General features: G+C 36.7%; 2 protein-coding genes across 4 annotated transcripts in view; both read left to right on the plus strand.

Annotated features, from left to right (window-relative positions):
• LOC106884391 (putative N-acetylgalactosaminyltransferase 9) overlaps positions 1-7,869 on the plus strand; it is a 114,824-nt gene extending 106,955 nt beyond the window's left edge. Inside the window, exons 9-11 of the mRNA XM_089357362.1 lie at positions 580-687; positions 6,988-7,119; positions 7,222-7,869. Coding sequence (XP_089213488.1) covers positions 580-687; positions 6,988-7,119; positions 7,222-7,353 — 372 coding nt within the window. The 3' untranslated portion in view covers positions 7,354-7,869. The remainder of the gene's footprint in view (positions 1-579; positions 688-6,987; positions 7,120-7,221) is intronic.
• Positions 7,238-26,012, plus strand: part of LOC106883346 (uncharacterized) — a 79,863-nt gene continuing 61,088 nt past the window's right edge. Inside the window, exons 1-2 of one of the 3 annotated variants that reach the window (XM_052970569.2) lie at positions 12,539-12,676; positions 15,017-15,138. In XM_052970569.2, the coding sequence (XP_052826529.1) occupies positions 15,081-15,138 (58 nt within the window). In that variant the 5' untranslated portion in view covers positions 12,539-12,676; positions 15,017-15,080. Of the gene's footprint in view, positions 7,355-12,483; positions 12,677-15,016; positions 15,139-26,012 lie in introns of those variants that run through there. The other 2 variants (XM_089357364.1, XM_052970570.2) reach the window with 2 other exon arrangements.

A 26,012-nucleotide genomic window follows, 5' to 3' on the forward strand; every position in this document is an offset into this window, starting at 1 on the left:
ACCGGCTTTTCATTTTGGTTTGTGGATGGCCTTCTTGAATGTGCCTCACTCTCCACTGAGAGCCATGTTTGCCATGTTTGAAGCAGTTGTACCACTTCTTGATACAAATTTTGTCCTGGTGTCATACTCATGGTATCATCACTTGTTGAATCTTCTGGATGGTTTGAGCTTGAGTATCACAAAGCTTTTGACAAAACTTGATGCAATATCTCTGCTCAATGCATTTGATAAAAATGAGAATCTGAATGACCATCCACTACATAGTTGTACTCTAAATGTAACAGCTGGGAACTGATGTAGCCTATTGACATGAAAATTTTGATGCATGTGCAGGAAGGGTGACATTACTTCCTGCCCAAAGGATTTTGCCCATGTGGCATTAATTTTGGTGGAGAAAAAATAAAATCAGATACTTTTTGAATGCACCTCATTCCTTGTTAATCAAATTATTTTTCAGCCTGTCGTATAGATTATATTTCTCTTCTAAAATGCATTATTATTGTTGCCTTAGTTATCTTTTATTCTATCAATCTTAAAGAATTTTGGAAAAACTGACCCACTTTTTTATTATTATTTTAGGTTCGTAACCCAGCTTCTAACTTATGCCTTGACACACTTGGTCAAAATGAAAATGTTGATATCAATGTAGCTGTTTTCTCATGTCAGAATGGTATCAGTACAAGTCAGGTGAAGATTTTATATATATATATATATTTTTTTTTTTACAGATGTAAATTCTTTCCAATTAAGTTGAACCCAATATTTTAATGATATTGTTTTAATCAATAAATTTTATTCAAATTTAAATACAAAGAAACAAGAAAAATGAGAGATAAGTAAGGAAAAGAAAGAAAAGAAAAAAGAGGGGTGGTAAAGCAGAAGAAAATGGAGAGGAAGGGGCTGATGGGCTATATATCCCAGTACAACTGGTGTGCTCAGCTGTGCCATGCAGTAATGACTGTGGTGGCATTGCCATGGAGTATGGCCAGTGACACTCACTGCAGCAGCCACTCCACTTTGTAGGGCTCATTTTTACCAATGGGCTGCTGTTATCCCTATTTTGCGGAGGAAGTCAGTAGCACAGGGTCTGAGAACACCTGATGTCACAGCGGTAACTGGTCAGGCCCCTGTATTTATGGACTTTTTCTCCTCCATGTTATAGGTGGTGATATCTGGATTTGCAGCTGATGCAGCAAAGTTGGAGCCAAAGAACATGATGCTGCATGTTACGTCCCGGACTAGAGATCTACCCCCACTTGAATGGGAAGAGAATTATTCCATTGGGGCACTTACCATCCCCATGATCAAGACTTGCTGGCTCAGGTTGAGATATGAAGCCAGCCGCATCCAGTCACCTTCTACAAATTCTAGAGGCAGCAGATGCAAAGTCAACTGTACTCAAAACCTTGAGGTATCAAGCTAAGACTCACAAAGCACCCAAAACCAATAATAAATCTTCTACATGATTAATCTGCTGTGAGAAATAGCAGCTAACTCTCCCTTATATTACACACTACTCTCTTAATATAGGGAAGGGCAGGCAGAATAATGTGCTCCTAGAACAATACTGTCCAACTAAAGTTAGGATGGTTAAGTATAGAATACTTTTGATTAGGCATCTGTTCTAAGCAGCAACATTTGCTCTAAGAATCTGCTTCATTGTGCAATGGTTTCCATGATTTATAACAATAACATTGAATCCTCAAGAGAAAGGAAACAGTGAGTCTTTAGACATTTTATTTTTGGAGTAGAAGTTATAGAATTGAAAATAAGTTTGCACATAGACCTGAATTTAACAAAACACTCATTAATTTTAGTTTTTCTGCCAACTCTAGTGAGCCATTTTGTTTTCTGCATACAGTTAGCTAGACTAGGTTTTTGAAGTAAAGTATGAGGGTCAGCTGAAAAGTTCATTGACCAACCAAGATACTCTCATGAAATGTGACCAAATGAGGTTTATTTTTCAATATAGTACCCCTTGCAGTCCACTCACTTCTTCCATCAGTATTGCAGTGCTTGGATCTCATTAATGAAGAAGCTTTCATCCTGTTTGTAAAAAAGGTCATCAGAAGCAAATGTGACATCATCATCACTGTGCTACTGGTTCCGAGCCAAATGTATTTTCATCGTAGGGAACAGGTGATAGTCAGATGGGGCAAAATCAGGAGAGTGATGAATCAGTTCAAAGCCACAATCATGCACACAAAGCATTGAAATTAAGGACCTGTATGCTGGAGCGTTATCCTGATAAAACAAGACACTTTTAGTCTCCTTTTATCAGTTTTCCTGAGCGTTTGGTCTTTATAGCCTTTCATAACTGCCTCAGCAAGTTGGCACTGTACTCTCCATTGATTGTGTGGCCCTCTTGAAGATAGTCAATAAACACAATGCTTTTGTGTGCCAAAATATTGTGCCCATCACCTTCCCTGCAGATGAAAGAATCTTGGCATTCTTTGGAGCAGGTCAGGAGGGATGTTTCTACCGCATGGATTGTCTCTTTGTCTCTAGCTCCAAGTGATGAATCCAACACTGATCTTGGGTTAGGCAACATACATCAGATTTTTCCCGTGGTGTGATAAGCCTGGTGTGCTTTTGATCAGATGTCAGAAGACTTGGCACCAAGCAGAAACATTCATTATGCCAAATTCATTGTGCAGAATATTCTCAACTCTTTCACTATAAATCAAATAGCCATTGGCTATTTGATTTATAGTCAGTCACCTGTCATCCATCACCATGTGAACATGATCTATGTTTTCCTCAGTGGTAGCAGTTGCAAGATGTCCAGACCTTGGGTTGTCTTCAAGATGCTCCCACTCCCTTCCTAAATTCAGCTGCCCACTTTTGCACTGTTGATAAAACTGGAACATCATCCCCTAATGGAGCAACCATGTCAGCATAAATGTCTTTGGGAGCCAAACCCTTCTCTACAGGTAATTGATAACATCACAATACCAAATTTTGTCAGTTTTCAAGAGAAGTTGCTACTAGTTACTTTTAAAGTCTTCTTTGAACAATCAGATGTCAATTTACCTGGAAAGAATTAATACAGTTATTAATAAGAGTTGAAATCAATGCAGGTAAAATTTCACAGCTCTAGCATTACTCATTCATAGTCAGCCTATGAACTTTTCAGCCCACCTCCCTATCTTATCATTGATGGAGTACAATTTGGGTTGATTTTATTACCTTTCAAAACTGTGATAATAATGCTAACTAGAAAAGCACTCGGAGAGTGCAGACCTCCGCCAAGCAGCTCATCGCCACCCATATACACGCATGCTGAAAATTGCCCAATTTCTCAAACCAATGCCAGCAAAAACATAACCTCGACCATCGTCATCATCAACACTGTCTCTGCTTTCACCACAATCACCGTCAAAACTACGATCACCACAATCAGTTTCTTTACACAGTTGAAAATCCATTATCCGATACTCATGGGACTGAGATTGTTGCAGATTTTTGATTTTTCTAATTTCGGAGTGCTTTATTAAAAAAAAAATTGCATCTACAAAACGGAACAGTGTGAGGATAGAAACCAGGTCTAAACACAATAGATTATAGACATACTCTGAATGTAGTTCTATATAAATCTTTAATAATTTTTTTTCTACTTAAGACCATCAGAAATGTTAAAATATCAGCCTCTACCCACGTTGTCATGCTTTGATTAAAAGGTTATAGCATAGATTAGATTACTTAGGTAAGTTGACTCAGGCCATGTCTAATTTAATAGCAACCACCTGGAAGAGATACACAGTCAGCTCTGGGGAACTGTAGCCCATTCAAGCAGAGGGTTATTGTTTTCAGAGACATATCTGGGTGTGGGTGGTTTATCTGGTATTTGTTGGGGGTAATCATCTTGGGATCATTTGAATGTCGTGAAGTCACTTTCCTCTCTTATGTGTGTATGGCACAATGTTGAAGAGAGCAGGGCCAATTGAGGTGAAATAGTTCTGTCATAATGTTGTGATATGACACAAACATTTCTGTAGTGGATGGATGGCACGGGGGCCAAGCCTCAGACGAATTTTAAAGATAGGCAATGTTGATAGAATATTTTCCACATCATACAGATGATATAGAGCTCATAGCGGTGGTGGAAGGAGAAAAGCCTGAGCTGTTTGAGTCGATCCCAATAGTCAAGGCTTGTCATGTCATCCTCTGCAGACCTCTGCCAAGCAGTTCATTTTAAGATAGATACGCGAGTAGAATTACTAATAGAAAAACGAAAATAAACTTTGAAATCAGCAATGTCATCATAGATTACTTGAAAACGATGTGTTTTCAAGGGAGATAATCAAAGAATGTAACAATACTTCATGTAAAGTAGATACGACAAATGAAAAATCCTTCAAGAATCCATAAAAATCCCAGATCACTACCAAAATTTCATCATCTGTTCCTTGTGTCATTACCAACCTTTTCCTGTAAGTTTCATCAAATACCATTCACAGCTTTTTGAGTTATTTTGCACACAGATGGACAGACGGACAAACCAACGCCAATGAAAACATAACCTCTTTTCTTGGCGGAGGTAACAATACCTTAATGTGTGTTTTCTCCCAAGGAGGTGAAATAGAGAAATCCAAACTAGAAACCAAAATCAAATATAAGGGGTAATTTATTAAAGATATACCTTGTCTTTCACTAGTAATAATTTTTTGTGACACAACACAAAAACAACAAATACATTGTTTCAAACCCTATAGGTATTGGTTTCATGTTTTTCCTCTTCAATAAGTGTCATCAGTGTTTTGTGGAACAGTTGATTAACTAAACTTGATAAATTGTTCAATATGCAGTTCATAAATTATCAACTACAATTTAGACAAAGAAAATCTCTTTGCATTTGCTGCAGTTTTATAGAAATGGAAAAATGATCAATGATAATAAAAATGACAATGACAGTAAAATACAAGAACACTTGTATAGTTCATAAGACTAAACAATTGATTGCTGAATGTTACATTGATAAAAAATATATTTAGAAACAAATGTCTTGAAAAGAAGTTTTATCTTTAAGTTCAGATGAAAAGCTAAGCAACAGCTTTACTTAACATAAATAAAAGTAAAAAGTAATTTTCAAATGTTTTATATTAAATGGATGAGCAGCATCGAATATTTTGGATACATGGCACTGTGTTTGAAAGTAGGAAAATATATCTGTAATTTAATTCAAATCATTAAACACTAGCAAACAAGGAGAATAGGACTATAACATAAATCAAGAAAACAAAAAAAGAAAAACCAATATAGATATATTAGACCTTTAATTACCTCATATATGAACACATGTGAAGTAAATAAAGAAATTGAAGTGGGGAGACAGGAATTTATAGTTAGTTGCCACTATTCATTTAAAAGAATATCCATAGTTTTGTGAATGTGTCCAAATTAGCATATGTAAAATAGGTTCAAGTTGAAAATGAAATTCTGAAATATATGCCAATTTTGTGTGTATATATATATGCATCTGTATTTATATATAATTTACTTTTATATACCTCTTACAAGTTGGGGAGCATTCATTACAACTGTCATCATTACCTTTATTTGTCATGTCCATCTCTATTAGCACCATTATCATCACAACCACCTCCATATATCTTGCTATACTTATAATGGTTTGTATTTTCACCACCAATACACTGTCATCTTCACCATTAATACACTGCCATCCTCACCATTGTGACCACAGCTATCACTGTCTTCCACCTTAATAAGCTCAATGAATTAGATGTATTATCCATCACTTAAATTGGGTTTAGACAGATGCTAACAGGCAACTGACAGACAGCTCAGTATGCATGTTTTAACTGTCTTTGCCTTGAGGAATGGGTAATACCCATAGCCTTTGTAGACCTTCGTAGACCAGTGAAAGTCATTCCATTAATGTTCCTCACGATCAAAAGGGAATTCTAGAGGATCAACATTCTGGGAAGGAAGGACTGGACATTGAGATTAGTGCAGGAGACGGAGAAGAAGCTCAACAAATTTTGTGAAAAGGAGGAGTGATGAGTGGGTCAGAGAAGGAGCCGTTACATTAACAGTGGAAAAGGCAGAGACAGAAAACAAGTGAATCAATGGAACAGAGACAGGCATGTATCTTGTGAATGACTTTATGCCAATCAGTTGGGTGGCCTTTTCTGGTTGCAGTCTTGGATATCTATGGGGATTGATTGTTCAATCAGATAAGCAGGACAGTGGCCTTTCATAAGTCTTTGATGTGGTAGATATAGATTGATAGAGAGATAAACAGATGAATTGACAAACTGACAGAAAAATAAATTGTTCAATGGATCAATAGGTATTTTGTGATATGGAGGAATATTAGGTAGGTAGTTATTCAGGCTGATAGACAGATAGATAGGTTGACTGACAGACTAATGAATAGTTAGTTTGATACATAGATAACAGATTGTTTGCTAGGTAGTTACATAGATAGGTTGATAGATAGATAGACAGACAAGCAGATTGCTAATCAGACAGATAGTCAGATTAATAGTCAGATAGGTAAATGTTTAGACTACTATTGAATTGATTGATAGATCAAGACAAGTAAATAGATTGATTGATGGATAGTTAGATAGATTGTTAGAGATATCTAGCAGTAGCAAGCACTGCATATATAGATATGTCTATATGTTTATACTAGAAGTATGCTTGCTTGTAGATATGTGCACACTGAATTCATTAAATGGAAGAGAAGAATAAAAACTCAATGTCAAACAAGTTGTATGATGGTCTGCATGCTATGTCTGACACCACTGTCATGCAGCTTTGCTACAATTTTCTTGCTTTTGAAGTGACTTTGAACAAAAAACATATTATATTTTGTTAAACTTGTTGTTTTTATATTTAACTCATGTCAGCTGAACTTGTTATTTGTTATATATAACATGTATGGATGGGCCAATTGCTGCAAACATTGCTTATAAATTGGTTTTCATTTCATATTTCTTCTTAATATTCTTTTTGTAGATTTTCTCTTTAAGTTTAAAAAATGAACTTCGGAGGGAGAATGGTTGTCTTCAAATTCTCCAGACTGGAGATAAGCCTACCCTGCAATTGTGTGATGGTGAGAAAAAAGTTCAAGAATGGAAATACTTTAAGGTATATTTAATAATACATTTCTAAGAAATATGACGAAATGTGATATATTGTCTTTTAGTTTATGAAGTAAAACAAAATATTTTTTCTTTTTGAATTTTACAGAATAATGGAACATTGGTTCATGTAACGACTGGAGCATGTCTTCACAGTACAAAACATGGAGAATCTGTTTCTACAAAACAGTGCTCTGAAACAGATAGCCAAAAGTGGACTTTTGAACATTATCTTACTTGAAGTGAGAAACAAAATTATTACAAATTTATTATTTAAGAAGAAAAAAAAAAACCTAAGCTAACACAAGATTTTTCTTCTATGGGTTATTCAAAGGAGGAAATGTATAAGTTATTCTCTGGATGGAGATCAAATTGAATGGTATATTCCTAACATTCTATGAAGATTATTATTAATACACTAATATTATGAAGATTATTATTAATACACTAATATTATGAAGATTATTATTAATACACTAATATTATGAAGATTATTATTAATACACTAATATTATGAAGTATTATTGATAATATTAGTTTTTTTTTAATTTTCACATTCATTCTTTACATCTTTAATGATAATAATAATAAGAACAACAACAACAATAATTATAATGGAACATGTGGTATTGCTTAAATCCTTATTATGGTGAACCTACAGTAAATTATAATCGCTCTCTTTCAGTCATACATACACATTTCGTTTTTGTTTTGAACTGATTTCACAAATAAAACATTTCCATCCTTTTTCATTAAATTAGTGCCTTAATAGCAATGATATATATCTAATTTTTCAAACAATTCAAGATTGCCTCAGAATTACCATCTTACTGCTTTGCTTTTTCAAAATATATCTTAATTTAAATCATCTTAAATTACTAAAAGTAATTGGGTTTTCCTTTCTTTTCTAATTGATAGCATTGCCATTGATGATGTAAATAATAGTTTTGTGGTTGAATTTAAGACCAAAGACTTACAAGTAGATTTAGTAGATGAAAACTGGAAGAAGTCCATAGTGTGCATGTACAGCAAAGTGCAAATGTATTGAAAGAAAAGTTAGGCATAAGAGGAATTAGATGTAGCATGCAAGAGAGAAGACTGCACTGGTTTGGTCAGATGATGTATGTGAATGAAGATGGTTGCATAAAGAAGTGTCAATGGCTTAAAGTGGATGGAATTCATGAAATTTTGAAGGCTGATCTCAAGTTGTTGAGCCTTACAGAAAAGGTGACAAGGGACTGAGATGATTGTCATTTTGCTGTGCTCAAGAAGACCTGTCCATTACAGCAAAAATAATAACCTAAAATCACTCAGTTATGCTTGTTCTACTTTGGTACTAATTGGTTGTTGTACTCACCTGAGAGCAGAAGCAGCACACATTACATCCCATCCCCTCCCTAAGAGTCTCCTACATTCCTGAGCCCACCATTTCAACCAATCACCCCACCTCCTTTCTGTGCCTTCAGCCACTGTTCTCTCTTCCCTCTGTTATACCCCATTCTAAACACCTGTTATCTGCTGTCATTCTCAATGCCTTCTCATATCTACCATCATGATCCACTCACCTACTATATTGCTCCCACACCTAGTACATTTCTGTTTCCTTGAACCACTCCTATATCTCCTACCTTATCCCACTCCATACTGGTATTTCCCATCATACTGAAGCAGTTAGCATCCAGGGAATCAAGTGTATAGACTTCATTACTTTCTTCATGATTGGACTGTGGAGTATAGACATCAGGCGCACATTTTTTTTTTTCTATTTTAGGGTCAAGGCCTTCCCTCTCTGAAAGACACAAATTTCACACCTTTTCAGTTTTTTCTTTCTTCAGAAGTTCATGTACTACTTATTTTGGTGCACAGTGCCTTACACATCAATATAATGCTGGACGAGTATATCAGCTAGTTGAGGACTAGTATAAGAGTGATTAATACTTAGGCAGTAGCTTTGTTGTAGCAAAGGTTTCATGAATGAGAGCATTGGGAGGTCACTAAATTCCTCATCAAGCTTTGTTCTTTTTCCTGTGTACAATGACTACTCAAGCATACTCTGATTCAGATTCATGCAACATAAAATATTTCATCCTAGATGTACTGTTTCAGAGGAATGTACTAAATACACACAAGACTACTCTTATACAATATATGGCTTTTGTTAATGCTATCTCTTTTTGGAATGTATGAACTCTGAAAAAAGGACAGAAGACATCATGTATCTTATTTTAGTTTAGGATGAGGGTGAATTTCAGGATCATAAGTTTCATTGTCAGAAAAATGAAGATGCTGCCTCTATTTTTTGATTCTGATATTATGACACCATTTTTCTTAAAAAAAGTGGTTACTGAAGCATAGGATTCTTTGACCAGTGAAGCATTTTTAGTGTAAGTTACATATATATGTATGACTCTGATAAAGATAGCATTAGTTCTTTAAGGTCGTTCAATTTTTCTCAACCAATCAGTGGACTGATTGAGTAAGCTGATCAATGAACAAACCTATAATAACTGTCGGAAACAGCTGTAAGTCGAATTCACTACAATATTATCTATACTTTGCCTTATATATATAAATCAAAGCCAAAAAACAAACAACGGAAACCGCCAAAACACAAGAAGGAGGAAAAGGACAATAACACAACAACAGCAAACAGAACAAAATAAGATACACAGACCATCCACAGCCAACCACCCCCTCAGTCGGAGTCCCGAATACCCATGTAGCCCTGCCCAACCCTCTCTGACACCACTCGAAACCAGCTGGGCCAAGGGCCTAAGCTGAAGGCACCAAGTCCCTGAGCAAGGCAAACGAATGTACATATACAAACACAAGGAAATAACAAACAGAAAGAGACAAACGTATCATAAGAAACAGAACTACACACATACAATGGACAAAAACCTTTCAGCTATACAACAAATAAAAAATAAATCAAAACAGAGTATAGTAAGCTAGCACAAGGAAAAAGGAAATGGAAAAATCTTGACTGGCCAGGTGGCGAGACAGAATAGAAAAGATGTGACTGATCTCAAAGGTGGTCAACTGAAAAAGAAGGACAATGCATAAACTGGACAGCAATCATGTGGTAGAGGAGGGGAGGAGTTGAAGAAGGCAGAGGGACTAAGGAATAGGAGAGAGGGTAAAGAAATCAGAGGGATCAAATAATGAGAGGAGGATCACAGCATGTGAGGGAAGGAGAGAGAGACAGAAACATGGTACAAGGGAGGTGAGGAAGGAGAGCAAAAGAGACTGAGAGATAAGAGGGAGGGGGAAAAGGGATATATATACTCTTCTACTTGTTTCAGTCATTTGACTGCGGCTATGCTGGAGCACTGCCTTTAATCGAGCAAATCAACCCCAGGACTTATTCTTTGTAAGCCTAGTACTTATTCTGTCGTTCTCTTTTGCCGAACCGCTAAGCTACGGGGATGTAAACACACCAGCACCGGTTGTCAAGCGATATTGGGGGGACAAACACAAACACACACATATATATATATATATATACATATACACAACGGGCTTCTTTCAGTTTCCGTCTACCAAATCCACTCGCAAGGCTTTGGTCGGCCCGAGGCTATAGTAGAAGACACTTGCCCAAGGTGCCATGTGGTTGGTAAGCAAGCTACTTACCACACAGCCACTCTTGCGCCTATATATAATCATCATCATCATCGTTTAATGTCCGCCTTCCACGCTAGTATCATCATCATAATTGCTTAACTTCCATTGTCCATGCTAGCATGGGTTGGACCAAAGCTGGCAAGCTGGGGAACTGCACCAGACTCCGGTCTGATTTGGTATGGTTTTTCCAGCTGGATGCCCTTCCTAATGCCAACCACACAGGCACTTTTACATGGAACTACACGGGCACTTTATGTGGCACTTCCACAAGTAACCCTAAAACCCTAACCCTGAAACCCTAACCCTAAAACCCCAACGCTAAAACCAGTCCAAATGCATGAACGATGTCATAAATAACAGTGACAAACGAAATATACACTGCCGATAGTTGTTGACAAACAATGGCAGTAATCTTATTCAGCTGAATACGCGTCATTAATTGGTTGAAATTACCGAAATACGACTACTTTAACACAAAATAACTTTGAAAATATAAACCTTTCTCAACAACACAAAGTGTAAAGGATGTTTTATATGTCACATTCGGATCTATTTCAAAACGGGGGCACCAGTTTTCATTTATGTTTTATGTAGTGTTTTTGGTACCGAAAGACTTTCAAACTTCGTATACTTATCTATTTTGTGTTATAGAACACAAAAAAAATTTTGTATTCGAATTTATTTCATGTAAAAAATTGTCTTATTTCGATAATTTCTACTAATCACTGACGTCTATTCAGTTGAAAACAATTAGCGCTGTAACGGTGTATATCGTATTAATCCCCTAACCCTAACTAGACTGTTAACCCTAACCCTAACTCTAGAATCCGAACTCTAAAATTGTTACACACATAGATACGCACAGCGTAATTTATTATATAAACAATATATGCGTATAAATTACGATTAAACCGGATGAAATATATCACAGGGAATAACATTTTTATGACCGCCCAGCAGTAACTCTATTCAGCTGAATAGACGTCGGTGATTGGTTGAAATTACAGAAATACGACAACTTTAACATGGAATAACTTGCGATGTACGTTTTTTTGTTAAGAAGACTAAGAGTAAAAGATATTTTATATGACACATTCTACCAGTGTCCCAAGTTTCAAAGTGTTTCGTTAAGAAAATACTGGTGCCCCCGTTTTGAAATAGATCCACATTCTACCAGTGTCCGAAGTTTGAAAGTGTTTAGTCACAAAGAATTAATTTCTCGATCTGCCGTTCAAAGGGTAAAGATCCCAAGAATACACACACACGGACGGTGTTCAGCAGGTGGAACAAGTATTCAATTATTGGCTGAATTTTGACCGATAAATCTGTTTCCTTGCAAAGTTTCGTGAAATACCAGTAAGAATTGAAACAAAGTCGCTGCAGTGACATTGCAATCAATTCTTTATATATCCGTGCGACTCTGTTTCTAGCCCTCACTCTTTCTCCTTTTTTTTTCTCTCTCTCTCGCCCTCTTACTTCTATTTCTAGACTTTCTCCTTTCTCCTCCCTTCCCTTGTTTTGTCTCTGTTGCTCTTTCTCCATCTCTCTTTCCTTCTTTCTCCTCTGCCTGCTGCTGACATGTGACTTGTAACCAGCCTTTCTTTCTTTCTCTCCTTTTTTCATTTCTGGTTGCATAGTTGACCTGTCTTACATTTCTGTGAACAGAAACCTTAAACTCATCCTCCGTGGCAAAAATACCTCACTTCGTATACTCCTCGCTTTTCATTGCATGGGTTCAAGATCAAAAAGTACAAAAACAAAATCAAGAACAATAACTCCAGTGAGCAAGCTGTATATTCATGCGTGCTCTCCCTTCGAGTAGAAACTATCGAAAATGGCTACCGAACACTAGTCAACGTGTGTGTATTGGGATGATCCAGCAAGCTTTGGAAACCACATGATCTCACGTTCGGGCCCATTTCATAATATGTATATTTTCAGTATGTATTTTTTCGTGCTTTTCCAAAAAAAAAAAATAACATATCAAAATTCGAAATATCTTGGAATAATCTGGAAAAGGGTTGATGAAATGTTGCAGAGACACATTTACAGCAATGTAGATTACGATTATGTTGATAAAATTTTAAAAAACTGATGAGGCTTTTATATCATTGTCTTCACCTGGTCTTTGTTTCCTGGTAAGTGCGGTTTCAAACGGCATAAAATTCACGCGCTCACACACATGCAATAGACTTCCAGACTATTTCTATCTAGCAAATTTGATTCAAAATATTGATCAGCCCAAGGCTGTTGTAGAACACTTTTGTCCAAAGTGGTATGCAGTTGGTCTGAACCCAGAACAATTAGTTACGATGCGAACTTCTTTACTCAACAGCCATGGTTACATCTATATAACTGTAGTAGCTCCATGCGGGCATGGCCTGGACTCGATCCTCGATCGCCAAATTTCACCTAACAGGTCTATTCTTCTGAGAACTCCGTAAGCTAAGGTCGTCCCCCCTGGGTAAGAGCCTGAGTGCTTGAATAAGGAATTAGTTGGTGAGAACCGAGTCTGGCTGACCGGCTGAACAAAATGCCGTCTCTAAAGGAAAAGGCACAAAAAGACAACTATGGTAACTCACCAATTAAGCAGCTGTTTCGTCCCACCACTCTCACTTTCCACTAAATTTCTTTTCTCTGCAACATTACCATATTTCTCTATATATACTACTATGAGATCGTGTACACACATACCAGTCGAAATTAACTCTTTTTACCTCCATTTACTAGTTATACATACCAACCCGTCGTGGTTTTGGATATATACAAAGTACCAGTAAATAAATATCTCTTTACAACTTCAGTCACTGTTCTTCCATCTTGCACATTGGCAACCAATACCTTAACAACACTAACCGTTACAAATTGGTGACCTCGTGTTAAAGAATTGCAGCCTTCGCTTTCACCATCGCATGAATAGTTGTCACATCCATCGATTACAATTGGTGACCCTTGATTGCAACGAAGTACTAACCGTTACATAACTTTTTTTTCCTAGAATCCACAGCTTTATGGAGTAGCTACTACAATTCGCTCACTGACGTGAAAATAAGATAGTAATACAGCTATTAAAATATGAAGCTTTATCAACGTTATACAGTAGCAGAATATTATTGTAGCTTGATTAAATCTTCGATTTGTTCCATACTTGAGATTGTTTACATCTTGACAAAATGAAAATAGATTACAACTCTGAAGTTAGATGTGACAAGTGTATAACAAGGCTTTTACCTGTTAGATGTCTCCTATGACTGCACGTTCAATTCTACGTATGTAGACAAAGAAAATACTATTTCGAAAGATATATATTACATGCACTGTAATAAATTTCAAACCATCTTACTGTTTTCAAAATAATTGTGGTATGTCCACTAATGGTGTTAGTAATTATTATTATCTAGAGAAGAGGGCAGTGGAATGTAAGAAATTTTGAGCCCTTTGAAGTTGAGTGTTTTTTTTTTTTTGTTTTTTTTTTATCCATCCGAGCTTAAAAGAAACATCAGCCATGAGCTAAGTAGATTTAATCGCTAAGTATGTCATCTTATAAACCAAATTGTTTTAGTTCCAAACCCTGACTTTACCTTTTATTCTTATAAGATCATTAAAAAAAAAAAGAAGCACCAAACATGTGGCTTTCTGTAAGACATTAGTACATAAACGTATCCTTTCCCTTGTTGTAAACCCGCAAAAACTTCACAATTGATGAGACATCACTTGCGATGCTTCTGTGGTTTTCATTAAAACTGGTTCCGTTCTTTCTATTTTGTGATACACTCGTAAGCAAATATTTTGTCCAGAAAATTTCTTAAATGTGCTTTAAAAAGGTATTTATAGTAATCCCTCGACTATCGCGGGTGTTACACCCCCCCCCCCGCACTACAGGTGAAAATCCGCGAAATAGAAACAGTACTGTATTTTCTTTATTTTTATAATTTATATTTGATATAAATGCAAAACAACGCCACGGCGGAATCGACGTAAGCTTAAATAATAAACCGCGGTATGGAGAGGGATTACTGTATATAATTTGGCTTATTAATATAAAATGCTTTTATGCACAGAAACTTAAGGACAGATATCAAAACTTCATATGTTTAAAATTAGCGGTTTGTGTTTTTCGCCTTTTTAAATATAGTATATTGGGGCACACCCAGTTACATATCGCAGTACACTGGTGTGCTCTGACACATAGTATATAAGAATGTAGATATTATTATGACGATGAGCCAGACTTTCCTAAATAATATAGCTATAAATATCTCTAATTATGTATACTACAGTTTGTTTCAGATTGAATTACAAATATAAACGATGTTGCATCCTAAATAAGGCAAACGGAAATTGATGCAAAATAATCAGTTATGTAGTTTTCGTTTCGGCAGAAGATTGAGCGAAATGGCAGGTAAATCGCTATTTCAGCTTGCCTGTGATTTAATTTGCTTCATATTAAAGCAATTCTTTCAGTCATAACTTCTAAATTAATAAGAATGCTATTTATGAGTGGGATGTTGATTTTTTTCTAACAAAATTTCATTTTCTGTTAATGTTCTGTTCGTTGAAACGTTTACTTTTGTAACTCTTGATTTGTTTTCAGCGTGTTAATATTTTGCTTATAACACAGTTGTCTAATTCTTTATATTCTCATTATTTCACGATAAATGCTTTTTATGTAGCGCTGAAATTCTTTATTGTAATAATTTCCGAATAGAAGCTCCTCTTAATTTTGTCAGTAATAATTCTCTTCTTATTAGCTAGCGTATAATAAATTAATGAAAATCTCTATTATGAAATTTTTATTAGAGAAGCTGTTACATTTTTTTTTTTTATTAGTTAGTTACTAATTGCTTAATTCAAATGGCTTTATGATCTAAAAATAATTTTCTTAGGTGGAAGCTAAATTTCTTCAGATATATTTTTGCTTAATTTCCTGTACAATAAACGGCGATCGTTTATTGTACATGCTTTTAGTTAGAAGTTTAGCGATCGCGAAAGAAATTTTCTTTTTTACACTACACTGCTACCACCTTGTTTGTAATAGGGAATGAGTTTTGATACAATCGGAATTTTTGTTGTGGCTTCTAATTGTTTTGTTCTTACTCTTCCATTTTGTATTATTGTTTGAGATGGGAATTTGTGATTATATACAGTTGTTGTTTGTAGCAGACCGAACGACAACATACAGGCTCCACTGCGGAGTAAAAGAAATTATTCAATAAGGTTTATATATATATATATATATACCGGAGTGAGCACATAAATGTGCAACAAGGTGGAAAAAAGAGTACTCAAATACCAGAGGTAGAATAATATGCTTTATTTAAAAGCAGCATAAATATAACAAAAAACGGTTACTCGGAGTTTCACGTTCCCGTTCATCGGACAGTTTTGTTAGAAATGGGAAAGAAATGTCATTTATATATATATAAAACTTAGATTGGTTTCGGCCATTATTGGTCCAGGCCATGGCTGACTCAATAACACCACCTGGAAAAGTCTTTTAGCTAGTTATTTCGGGACACCATGGACCACTCAAGCAAATACTTGTTATCCGGTATTTTCTGGAGGAATTTGTCCCGGTACCGTTTGAAAGCTGTGGGATCTTTTTCTACTTTAATTTCCTTCGGGATGACATTGAAAATGTGCAGGACCATTTGCAGTGAAGAAATTGTGTCGCAATGTTCTTATATGATGTGATCTCGACCTTTGTAGGGGACGCATTGCACAGGGGCCTAGTCTTGGGTGAATTGTAAGCATTAAAAATTATTATTTTCGGCTTTTTAAAACCGAAACTAGGGTTTTCCTTTCAGTTTCATAAACTTTAGCATTAGTTTTCCTTTCGTCGATTTGCATTTAGCTTGACATATCTAATAACTCATTTCGTATGTGCTCTTTTCTTGCAAAGCAAATGAGTGAAAAGTCTATTCTGCTTTCTCATTAATTAAGAAAAAGGGGCCGAAAATTTACCTAATATTTCGACAAAAGTTAGGTGGAGTGGGGTGGGGCATATATGCTGATGAATTTCTTATTTCTTTTGGGCTGGTGTCATTCTGAAAGACGGAGAAGGATTTTTAAAAAACGAAATTTTTGAAAAAGATATTTTTCAAAGCTTTAGCTGTTATTTCTAGTATGCGAACGATTGCGTTGAGGCCTCCATCATTTCGTCTGCTGGCTCGAAAATATTTCACGCATGCGTATATGAGCAGACGAGTTTAAAAACATCCGGAATGTCGTCAATGAAGTGGGAGAGGGGATACAATTGAAATTTTTGAAAACAAAAAAATCTATGGTAAATTACCAAACCTGTTTTTCAAAATCTGCTCTCCATATGGAATTCCGAATTTTTTAGTATTGGGTTGGTGCATAATTATTGCGGCTTTTTTTTTTCAACAAAAACAATAACATGGGAAAGACTCCCGCCTCCCCACCATTTTCGGCGAACTTTTGGTAGTAGATCCCATAACTTCCGGTCGTTGTGCGCACGCATACTGATTACATTATCGTGTAGTGTATGGCCATATATTATACCGGCCATATCTATCTTTTTTTATATACTCTACTGCTCTATAACTTAAAGTAAGCTTCTCTTTCAGATTTATGATTTACTGAAGATATATATATATATATGGCCATACACTAAACGCTAATGTAATCCGTATGCGTGCGCACAACGACCGGAAGTTATGGGATCTAGTACCGAAAGATCGCGAAATTGCCAAAAATCGGTATCGTTAAATCCCCCCCTCCCAATTCTCCAATTTTGACTTTTTTCCCCCAACCCTAACCGTAAGTACAGAAATGTTTTGAAATGTTAGTCCAAATCATAATGTACGTATTTTTCTGCATATTTAGAAAAAAGAATTCTTAAAAAATAATTTCTGAAAAAAGTTTTAAAAATGAAGGAAATGGGTGTGGGGTGGGGGTGGTAATTTAAAAAAGCCAATCTTTTTGCAGATTCGTATTCTCCATAGCCAAAAGGGATTGTGTCGAAAAGAATATTTTTTTAAACGGGTGGCTTTTTTGGTGAGGACAGGCAGAAGTCTTGCCACATGTAACAAAAACATCTTTAAATGATTTTTCCAGAGCATATTCACCATCTACTTCAATTACTGCTTCTCATTTACTTGGCAGACAGTCAGACCGTCATTTAAAGATGTTTTTGTTAAATATTGTTATTGTTTTTGTTGAAAAAAAGCCGCAATAATTATTGCGCCAACCCAATATTACTTTGAACATGTGGCTTACCTAAAGAATGAATGATTTACGACGGTTTTGATGGTCAGATTCATTCAAAACACTGAAAACAATAGAGAATTCACATAAATTTCTACTTCAAGTAGACAAATATAATAGTAAATTCATGCTGTTTAATTGTTTTCTATAACTATTATACCGATTATAACAGGTTCGGCTGTTTTTCTGATACGGCTAACTTTCAGGTAAGCTTTTACTATTTACATCCATCTCACTTTGAATGGGTAGTTCACCTAAAAGAACGAGTTATTTTTCCAACGGTTTTCATTTGTCATGGGAAAACTACGGTCCACCTGGTGACGAGTCATATCTCAAGACAGGCTGCCCACGCATGGTTTCAATGGTTAGATTCATTCAAAACCATCAAAAACCATGAAAAAATATATATAGGGGACACAAGTACGATTTACTTTTGACTTTGAGAATAAAATATTTTTGCAAATATTCACTACCATACAAAAATTATATCATTTAAGCAAATGACCTCTAAATGCATTAAAAACATTTTTCATAATCTGAACACTATTTCAGAAAATTATCACCATTCTCTTTGAGCATATAAAAGACAAATCTAGCTGGGGCAAAATGAATGAGATAAGGTAAATTTGCCTCTTCATTTCTCCAGAATTGCATTTGAGAAGACGTATACACATCAGTAGCCATCCTTAGACATGAGAAATACGACAAAAATTTAAAACATCTAGGTCGAATTGAAAGAGGATCATGGAAAGTGGCATATGATATCAAACTCAACTAAATCTGAAAATTCCACATGTAATATTCTCTATAGCTTCTTCACAATCTGCTGGAATGGCTCTCTTCATGATATATTTACATACCATGAAGTTAAAGAAAAGAAATTATTGAAATTAGTCATGATTCATTTTGCCCCAGTTTAGACATCGTTTATTTAAATTAAATATTATCAAATTAGATACTTGTGTGCATAAAAAATCGACTTGAAATCCTATAGAGGAAAGAATATTGATTGTTATATGCCAAAACTTATCCAGATATTTTATTAGCACCCTCAGTTACGACTGGTTCAAAGTTAAGAAAAAATTCCTTGAGAAAAATTACCCAATTCCTGACTATGTTTCAAACTCTCTCAACGTCAACAACGGTGATGGCCAATTTTTACTTCAAAAGATGATGCAACAATACAAAATGATGATGCAATACTTGCAGCTTCATGGTTTGAAATAGACAGGGAGAAAATAATGAGAAATCAGAAGTTACTCAAGGCTCAAAATTTTTGGGGAGGGGGCCAGTTGATTAGATTGACCCCAGTACACAACCGGTACTTAATTTATCGACCCTAAAAGGATGACAGGCAAAGTCAACCTCAGCAGAATTAGAACTCAGAATGTAAAGACAGACGAAATACCGCTAAGCATTTCGGCCAGCATGCTAACGTTTCTGCCAGCTCGCCGCCTTATAGATATTTATATACTAACAGAGCAAACTTATTCACTGTACAAAGACACAGAAAATGAAGGGGAGAAAGTATGGTGTTATAGGTCTGACAGCTGTTTCTGGGGGCTTGGAATTACTTCATAGTATTGACAGATGTATTTCACAAAAAGTCATGGGTATACAACCAGTAGTGGAAGCATATAAACATTAGGTAGATCCAGTTTCCATCTTCAGGGTGGAGAGATAGATATCTAACATTTCAAGTCATAATGCAAGGAAATCTAAAGATGGAGTGAGTGAAAAGGAAGGCAAGCAGAAGTGGAGTGAAGAAGTAGGCAGTTTGATGGGAGTACCAAGAGTGTTAAAGCAAGGAAGAGCAAGAAGCGATAAGAGAGTCAGATTAGGAAGAGGGAGGGGTGAGTGAATAGGGTATTGAAAGAAGTAGAAGTGGAGAGATGAGTGGGAGGGGTAGCATTGTTGGGTTTGACAAAAGATGTTAATAGAGATGGTGGGGTATCGAACTAAGGGGAATTGGAATAGTGAGAGAAGGGAGGGAAAAGATCTAGTAGATGCCAGTAGGGTGGCGAAAGATGGATTCAAAGAATGACCATAGGCTGGTTGGTAGTGGAGGAAAAGTATTGAAGTATGTGAGTAAATAGGAAGGATAGGTTGGTAGCAAAGGCAAGGGGTGGTGATGTTAAGTAGTTCTGGTTGAAGAAGCTAGGTGGAGATGGGAAAGGAATTGAAAGTATGAGGATGGGGTAGCTGTAAAGGGAGATGTGCTGGGTAAGAGGGATGTGCAAAGATAATCATAAGAAGAAATATATAATAGAAGGGGTGATATTAGTAAAAGGGATATATTACTAGTGTAACTTAAGATAATATTGTAGTTTGGAAATTGCATAGATTTTACATAATGGGCAAACAATGAGTAGAATTTGTGCTCACATGAAAGTATTATATCTGAGAGTCTATTAAGTAATGGTAGGGTTGTGGTTGCAAAAGATGGCAAGTGATTCTCTTTTACATAGTTTACAAACTCCAAGGCTAGTGGTTGTACAGCGGAACCCTACAAATAATGGACCAGGATAGGGTATAGGGAATGTTATGGAACTTGAGGTTGTGTATGTGAGTTGCTAAAGAGGCAGATAATTTAGAATTTTGATTGGAGAAGGAATTCATGCATGCTCAGTAGCAGTGCTTGAAATCAACAGTGCAGCAAATGGACAACCTTCCCTATGGGAATGTGGTGTTACTACCTGACATTTGTAGGTTACATTTTTGCATAGACAGAAACATCCAAGATGTCACGGTTGAGACACCCAGGAATTGCAAGTTTTCTTCCTTGCACTAGAGTTGAAGTTGATCCTTGGAAAGGTCTAGTTTGTATGATCAATTACCTCTGAAGAAACACTGGAGGTATCATTACTACTGATGTAAGGTTGGGAGGGTGTATCACTGCTGTTATATTTAATAATATCAGTAGTAGTATGGAGAGTATCATTGAGGCAGGTATTGAATCAGGTGGGGTTTAGGGGTGAAGCTTGCGACTATTACAGGAGACGAATATGGATCATAAGTTAGGCATGGTGGAGTAGGAGATTTTAATAGATGATTTATTGAAAATAGGGTGGTGCTATGTTGCGCTGGGAAATTGAGTTCAGAATTTTAAAGAAAAGCTTAGGTATTTAACTAGAAGGGAGAAAGGTGGCAAGAACCATAGGCTTTCCTGGTTCCTGGCATTTGAGGGCTTAGAGTGCAGTGGAACCACTGATCTCGAAATCTGGGTTATAATATGGGTGTGATAGTTAAAGATATCTTTATTTGATAAGTCTGAAATTCTAATACAGATAAGTTACAATGTTATTAAGTGCAGGGATAGGACATTGATATATTGTGGTAAGTTCATTGGGTTTATGAAAAGGGTAATATAAATTTGCAACTAAGACGTGAGTGATATCTCAGAAATTGGCAAATTTAGTGTTATTTTCACAAGAGATTATTAGGTGAATTTGATTGATGGTTCAGATAAACCGGTGGCTATATATATATATATATATATATATATATGTGTGTGCACACACACATATTTACACATATATTGTATAATAAATGTATATAGGTGTATATATATGTCTATAGATAAATATATATCATCATCATCATCATCATCATTTAACGTCGACTTTCCATGCTAGCATGGGTTGGAGGATTTGACTGAGGACTGGCAAACCAGATGGCTGCACCAGGCTCCAATCTGATCTGGCAGAGTTTCTACAGCTGGATGCCCTTCCTAACCACTCCGAGAGTGTAGTGGATGCTTTTATGTGCCATCGGCACAAGGACCAGTCTGGCGGTACTGACAATGGCCATGCTCAAATGGCGTTTTTACGTGCCACCTGCACAGGAGTCAGCCCAGCGGCACTGGCAACAATCTCGCTCGAATGTTTTGTTCACATGCCACCAGCACAAGTGCCAGTAAGGTGATGCTGGTAACAATCATGCTCAAATGGTGCTTTTTATGTACCTTCGGCACGGAAGCCAGACCACAACTATGGCAGTGATCCCGCTCAGATGGTGCTGTTAGCGCTCCACTGGCACGGGTGCAAGTCATCGAATTTGGTTCAGTTACGATTTTACTTGTCCCAACAGATCTTCGCAAGCAGAGTTTAGTGTCCAATGAAGGAAGGTTGGCATGGGTGCCAGTCATCGAGTTTGGTTCGATTGCGATTTTGATTTCACTTGCCTCAACAGGTCTTCGCAAGCAGGGATTTGTGTCCAAAGAAGGAAAGGTATGCATAAGTGGGCTGGCTACACCCCTGGTAAAGGCTACGGGTTATGGTCTCACTTGTCTTGCAGGGTCTTCTCACGCACAGCACATTTCCAAAGTTCTCGGTCAGTAGTCATCGCCTCGGTGAGGCCTAATGTTCGAAAGTTGTCCTTCACCACCTCATCCCAGGTCTTCCTGGGTCTACCTCTTCCACAGGTTCCCTCAACCGCTAGGCTGTGGCACTTTTTCACACAGCTATCCTCATCCATTCTCGCCAAATGACCATACCAGCACAATCGTCTTTCTTGCACACCACAACTGATGCTTCTTAGGTCCAACTTTTCTCTCCAGGTACTTACACTCTTTCGAGTATGCACACTGACATTACACATCCAGCGGAGCATACTGGCTTCATTCCTTGCAAGCTTACGCATGTCCTCAGCAGTCACGACCCATGTTTCACTGCAATGTAGTATCGCTATTCATACACATGCGTAATATAGTCTGCCTTTTACTCTGAGTGAGAGGCCCTTTGTCACCAGCAGAGGTAAGAGCTCTCTGAACTTTGCCCAGGCTATTCTTATTCTAGCAGCTACACTTTCAGCGCACCCTCCCCCCCCCCCTCGCTACTGACTTGGTCACCTAGGTAATGGAAGCTATCAACTACTTCTAGTTTTTCTCCCTGGTATGTGGCAGAAGTTGTTCTCTGCACATTTTCAGTGTTTATTGCTCCTGAGTATCTGCCACATAGAAAAAAACTATCTTTCTAGTTAGCCTGCTTTTGATATTGCTGCACCTCTTATGTGTCTATAGCTTACACTGGGTACATCTTATGGAGTTTCTACCTACGTCTTTTCTACAGATCGAGCAGGGTCATGTACCTGAAGGGGTTTGTGGTTTGTCTACCTTTCTCCTTATTAGGACTTTGGTTTTAGATGGGCTGACTCTAAGGCCCTTCGTTTATATAGAGTGGGATGGTGGAGGAGGGGGTAAGTGATTGGAGAAGCAAGTGGTTTATATATAAATAATATCAAATATATAATAAAAATACTTATAATATATAAATAATATATATACAGATAACATATATACATATATATATAATCATAAATATACAGGGATTAGCAGTATCCTGCTAATCCCTATATATTTATGATTATAAATGGTTTTACCAATAAGGTTTTTTCATACTGAGCTACCCGGCAAAATTGTTAATTATTAATTTTATTACTAATTGACGATTCCCTGCCCTGTATATCTATATATACATATATATATATATATATATATAGGAAAATTCACGAAAAAAACAACAGACGAAGACAGGTGGTGTAAACAGCAAATGGATGTATTAATATAACGCTCGGGAATAGAGAAAGTCTTTAACGTTTCGAGCCCACGCTCTTCCACAGAAAGAAACAAGGAGAGAAAAAAATATAAGTGTAGTGGTCAGCGATCTATCATGGCGAATGCCGGATTGAAGGATCACACAGGAGAGTTAAGAAGAAGGGGAGATAACAAGGAAGGGGTGATCCCAAAACGAAGGTGCGTGTGTGTGAGAGAATGCTGGTGATCTTAACGTATGCAATGTGTGTATGTGGGGATGGGAATTGGTCAGTGCTAGTGTGTGCATGGTGGTGTGTTGTGTGATATGGTGTAGCGTGGTGGGGAAAGTTTGGGTGGGGTGTAGGTTTTATATATATATATATATAATACAAATGATATGTGAGCATATGCATATATACATACATATATGTACGTACCTACATCTACATGTATATATAGATGCATATCCAGGTACAGAACATCAAATATACGTAGACAAAAAAGGAATGGGAACATACACAAAAAACGAACTTTTTTTCGGACAACAGAATACATAGGAAAACAGACAAGCCACATATGGAACTTTTCCTTCATCAGCTGCCTCTATTCTAAGCTAGGCGTTTCGAAGATAAGGCAAAACGCGCTCTTAGAATAGCTCTTCCCGCAAAGCAAATTAAATAAAACCTGCTATGCGGAGGATTCCAAAGTGGCAAACAGAAACCAAGACGGGGAAAACTAAACAGTGAAAACAATGTTGAGGGCCGTTAAGCCGAACTAGATGAGATACTGAACGCTGTGATGTGACGAACTTGAGCAGAGAGAGATAGCAGTTCGTGTTGCCTTTATGCTGGCCGAATGGAGAAAGGAAGAAGTGACCACAGGTCATGTGTGGTCAATGAAGAGTAGTAGAGAGAGGAAAAAGGAGGAAGTTCAACATAGGTAAGCGATGAGAGACAGGGCGGAAGAGTAAGTGAGAGATATAGCAGTGAAGGGGAGAAGCAAGGACAACAGAAGGAAAAAAAACGAGAGGGGGAGATATGTAAGAAGAAAAATAGATAGATAGACAGAAAGATAGAGTGCGTGTCAGAAATATAAAGTTAAAACTTATTTGCAAATGGACGTGTGGCATTCGATAATACAATAAAACAAATTATATGTGAGCATATGCATATATATATATATACATATATGTACATACCTACATCTACATGTATTTATAGGTGCATATCCGGGTACAGGACGTAAAAAAACGTGGACAAGAAAGGAATATATACATATAATATATATACATATGTAATATATAAATATTTATAATATATACATATATGTGCAAATAGATGAGGACAACTGTGTGAAAAAGTGTCACACCCTAGCAGTTGAGGGAATTTGTGGAAGAGGTAGACCCAGGAAGACCTGGGATGAAGTGGTGAAGCACCACCTTCAAACATTGGGCATCACCGAGGCAATGACTAGTGACCGAGACCTTTGGAAATATGCTGTGCTTGAGAAGACCTGGCAAGCCGAGTGACACCATAACCCATGGCCTATGCAGCGGTGTAACCAGCCTACTTATGTGTTGCTTGCAAATACGTGTTGAGGCAATTGAAATCACAATCAAAATCAAATTCATTGATGTGACCAATGACAGCACTGCCTGACTGGCACCTGTGCCAGTGGAACATTAAAAGCACCATCTAAGCAGATTGTTGACAGGGCCACTGACTGGCTCCCATGCCGGTGGCACATAAAAAGCACCATTGAAGCATGATTGTTACCAGTGTTGCCTTACTAGCACTTGTGCTGGTGCCACGTGAAAAAAAAACATTTGAGTGAGGTCGTTACCAGTGCCGCTGGACTGGCTCCTGTGCAAGTGGCACATAACAAACGCCATTTAAGCATTGCCTTGTGCTAGTGGCATGTAAAAGGACCCACAACACTCGGATTGGTTGGCATTGGGAAAGGCATCCAGCTGTAGAAGCTCTGCCAGATCAGATTGGAGAATATATATACATACAAAATATATACATATATAATATATATATGTATAAAATATATGTATATTATACACTATATATATATATTATATATAACATATATATATATACATATAAATATACAAATATAATATATATACATATATATACACATATAATATATACACATATAATATATATACATACAAAATATATACATAGATAATATATATACATACACAATATATAATCTTAATATATAAAGCTGAAGTTGTGTGTCTGTGTGAAGCCTTTTTAAAAGTTTATAGAAATCCACATTTTCCACTTTTTGGATCTTTATGATTTGACGGGCAACATTTTTTTATGTAGTGTTTTTGGTACCGAAACACTTTCAAACTTCGAATACTTGTATATTTTGTGTTATAGAACAGATAAAAAAATTTTGTATTCGAAGTTATTTCATGTAAAAAAATTGTCGTATTTCGGTAATTTCAACCAATCACTGACGTCTATTGACGTGAAAACAATTACGCCGTGGAA

This window comes from Octopus bimaculoides, chromosome 9, assembly GCF_046866305.1.
Source record: "Octopus bimaculoides isolate indiv1 chromosome 9, ASM4686630v1, whole genome shotgun sequence".
NCBI classification, from domain to species: Eukaryota; Metazoa; Mollusca; class Cephalopoda; order Octopoda; family Octopodidae; genus Octopus; species Octopus bimaculoides.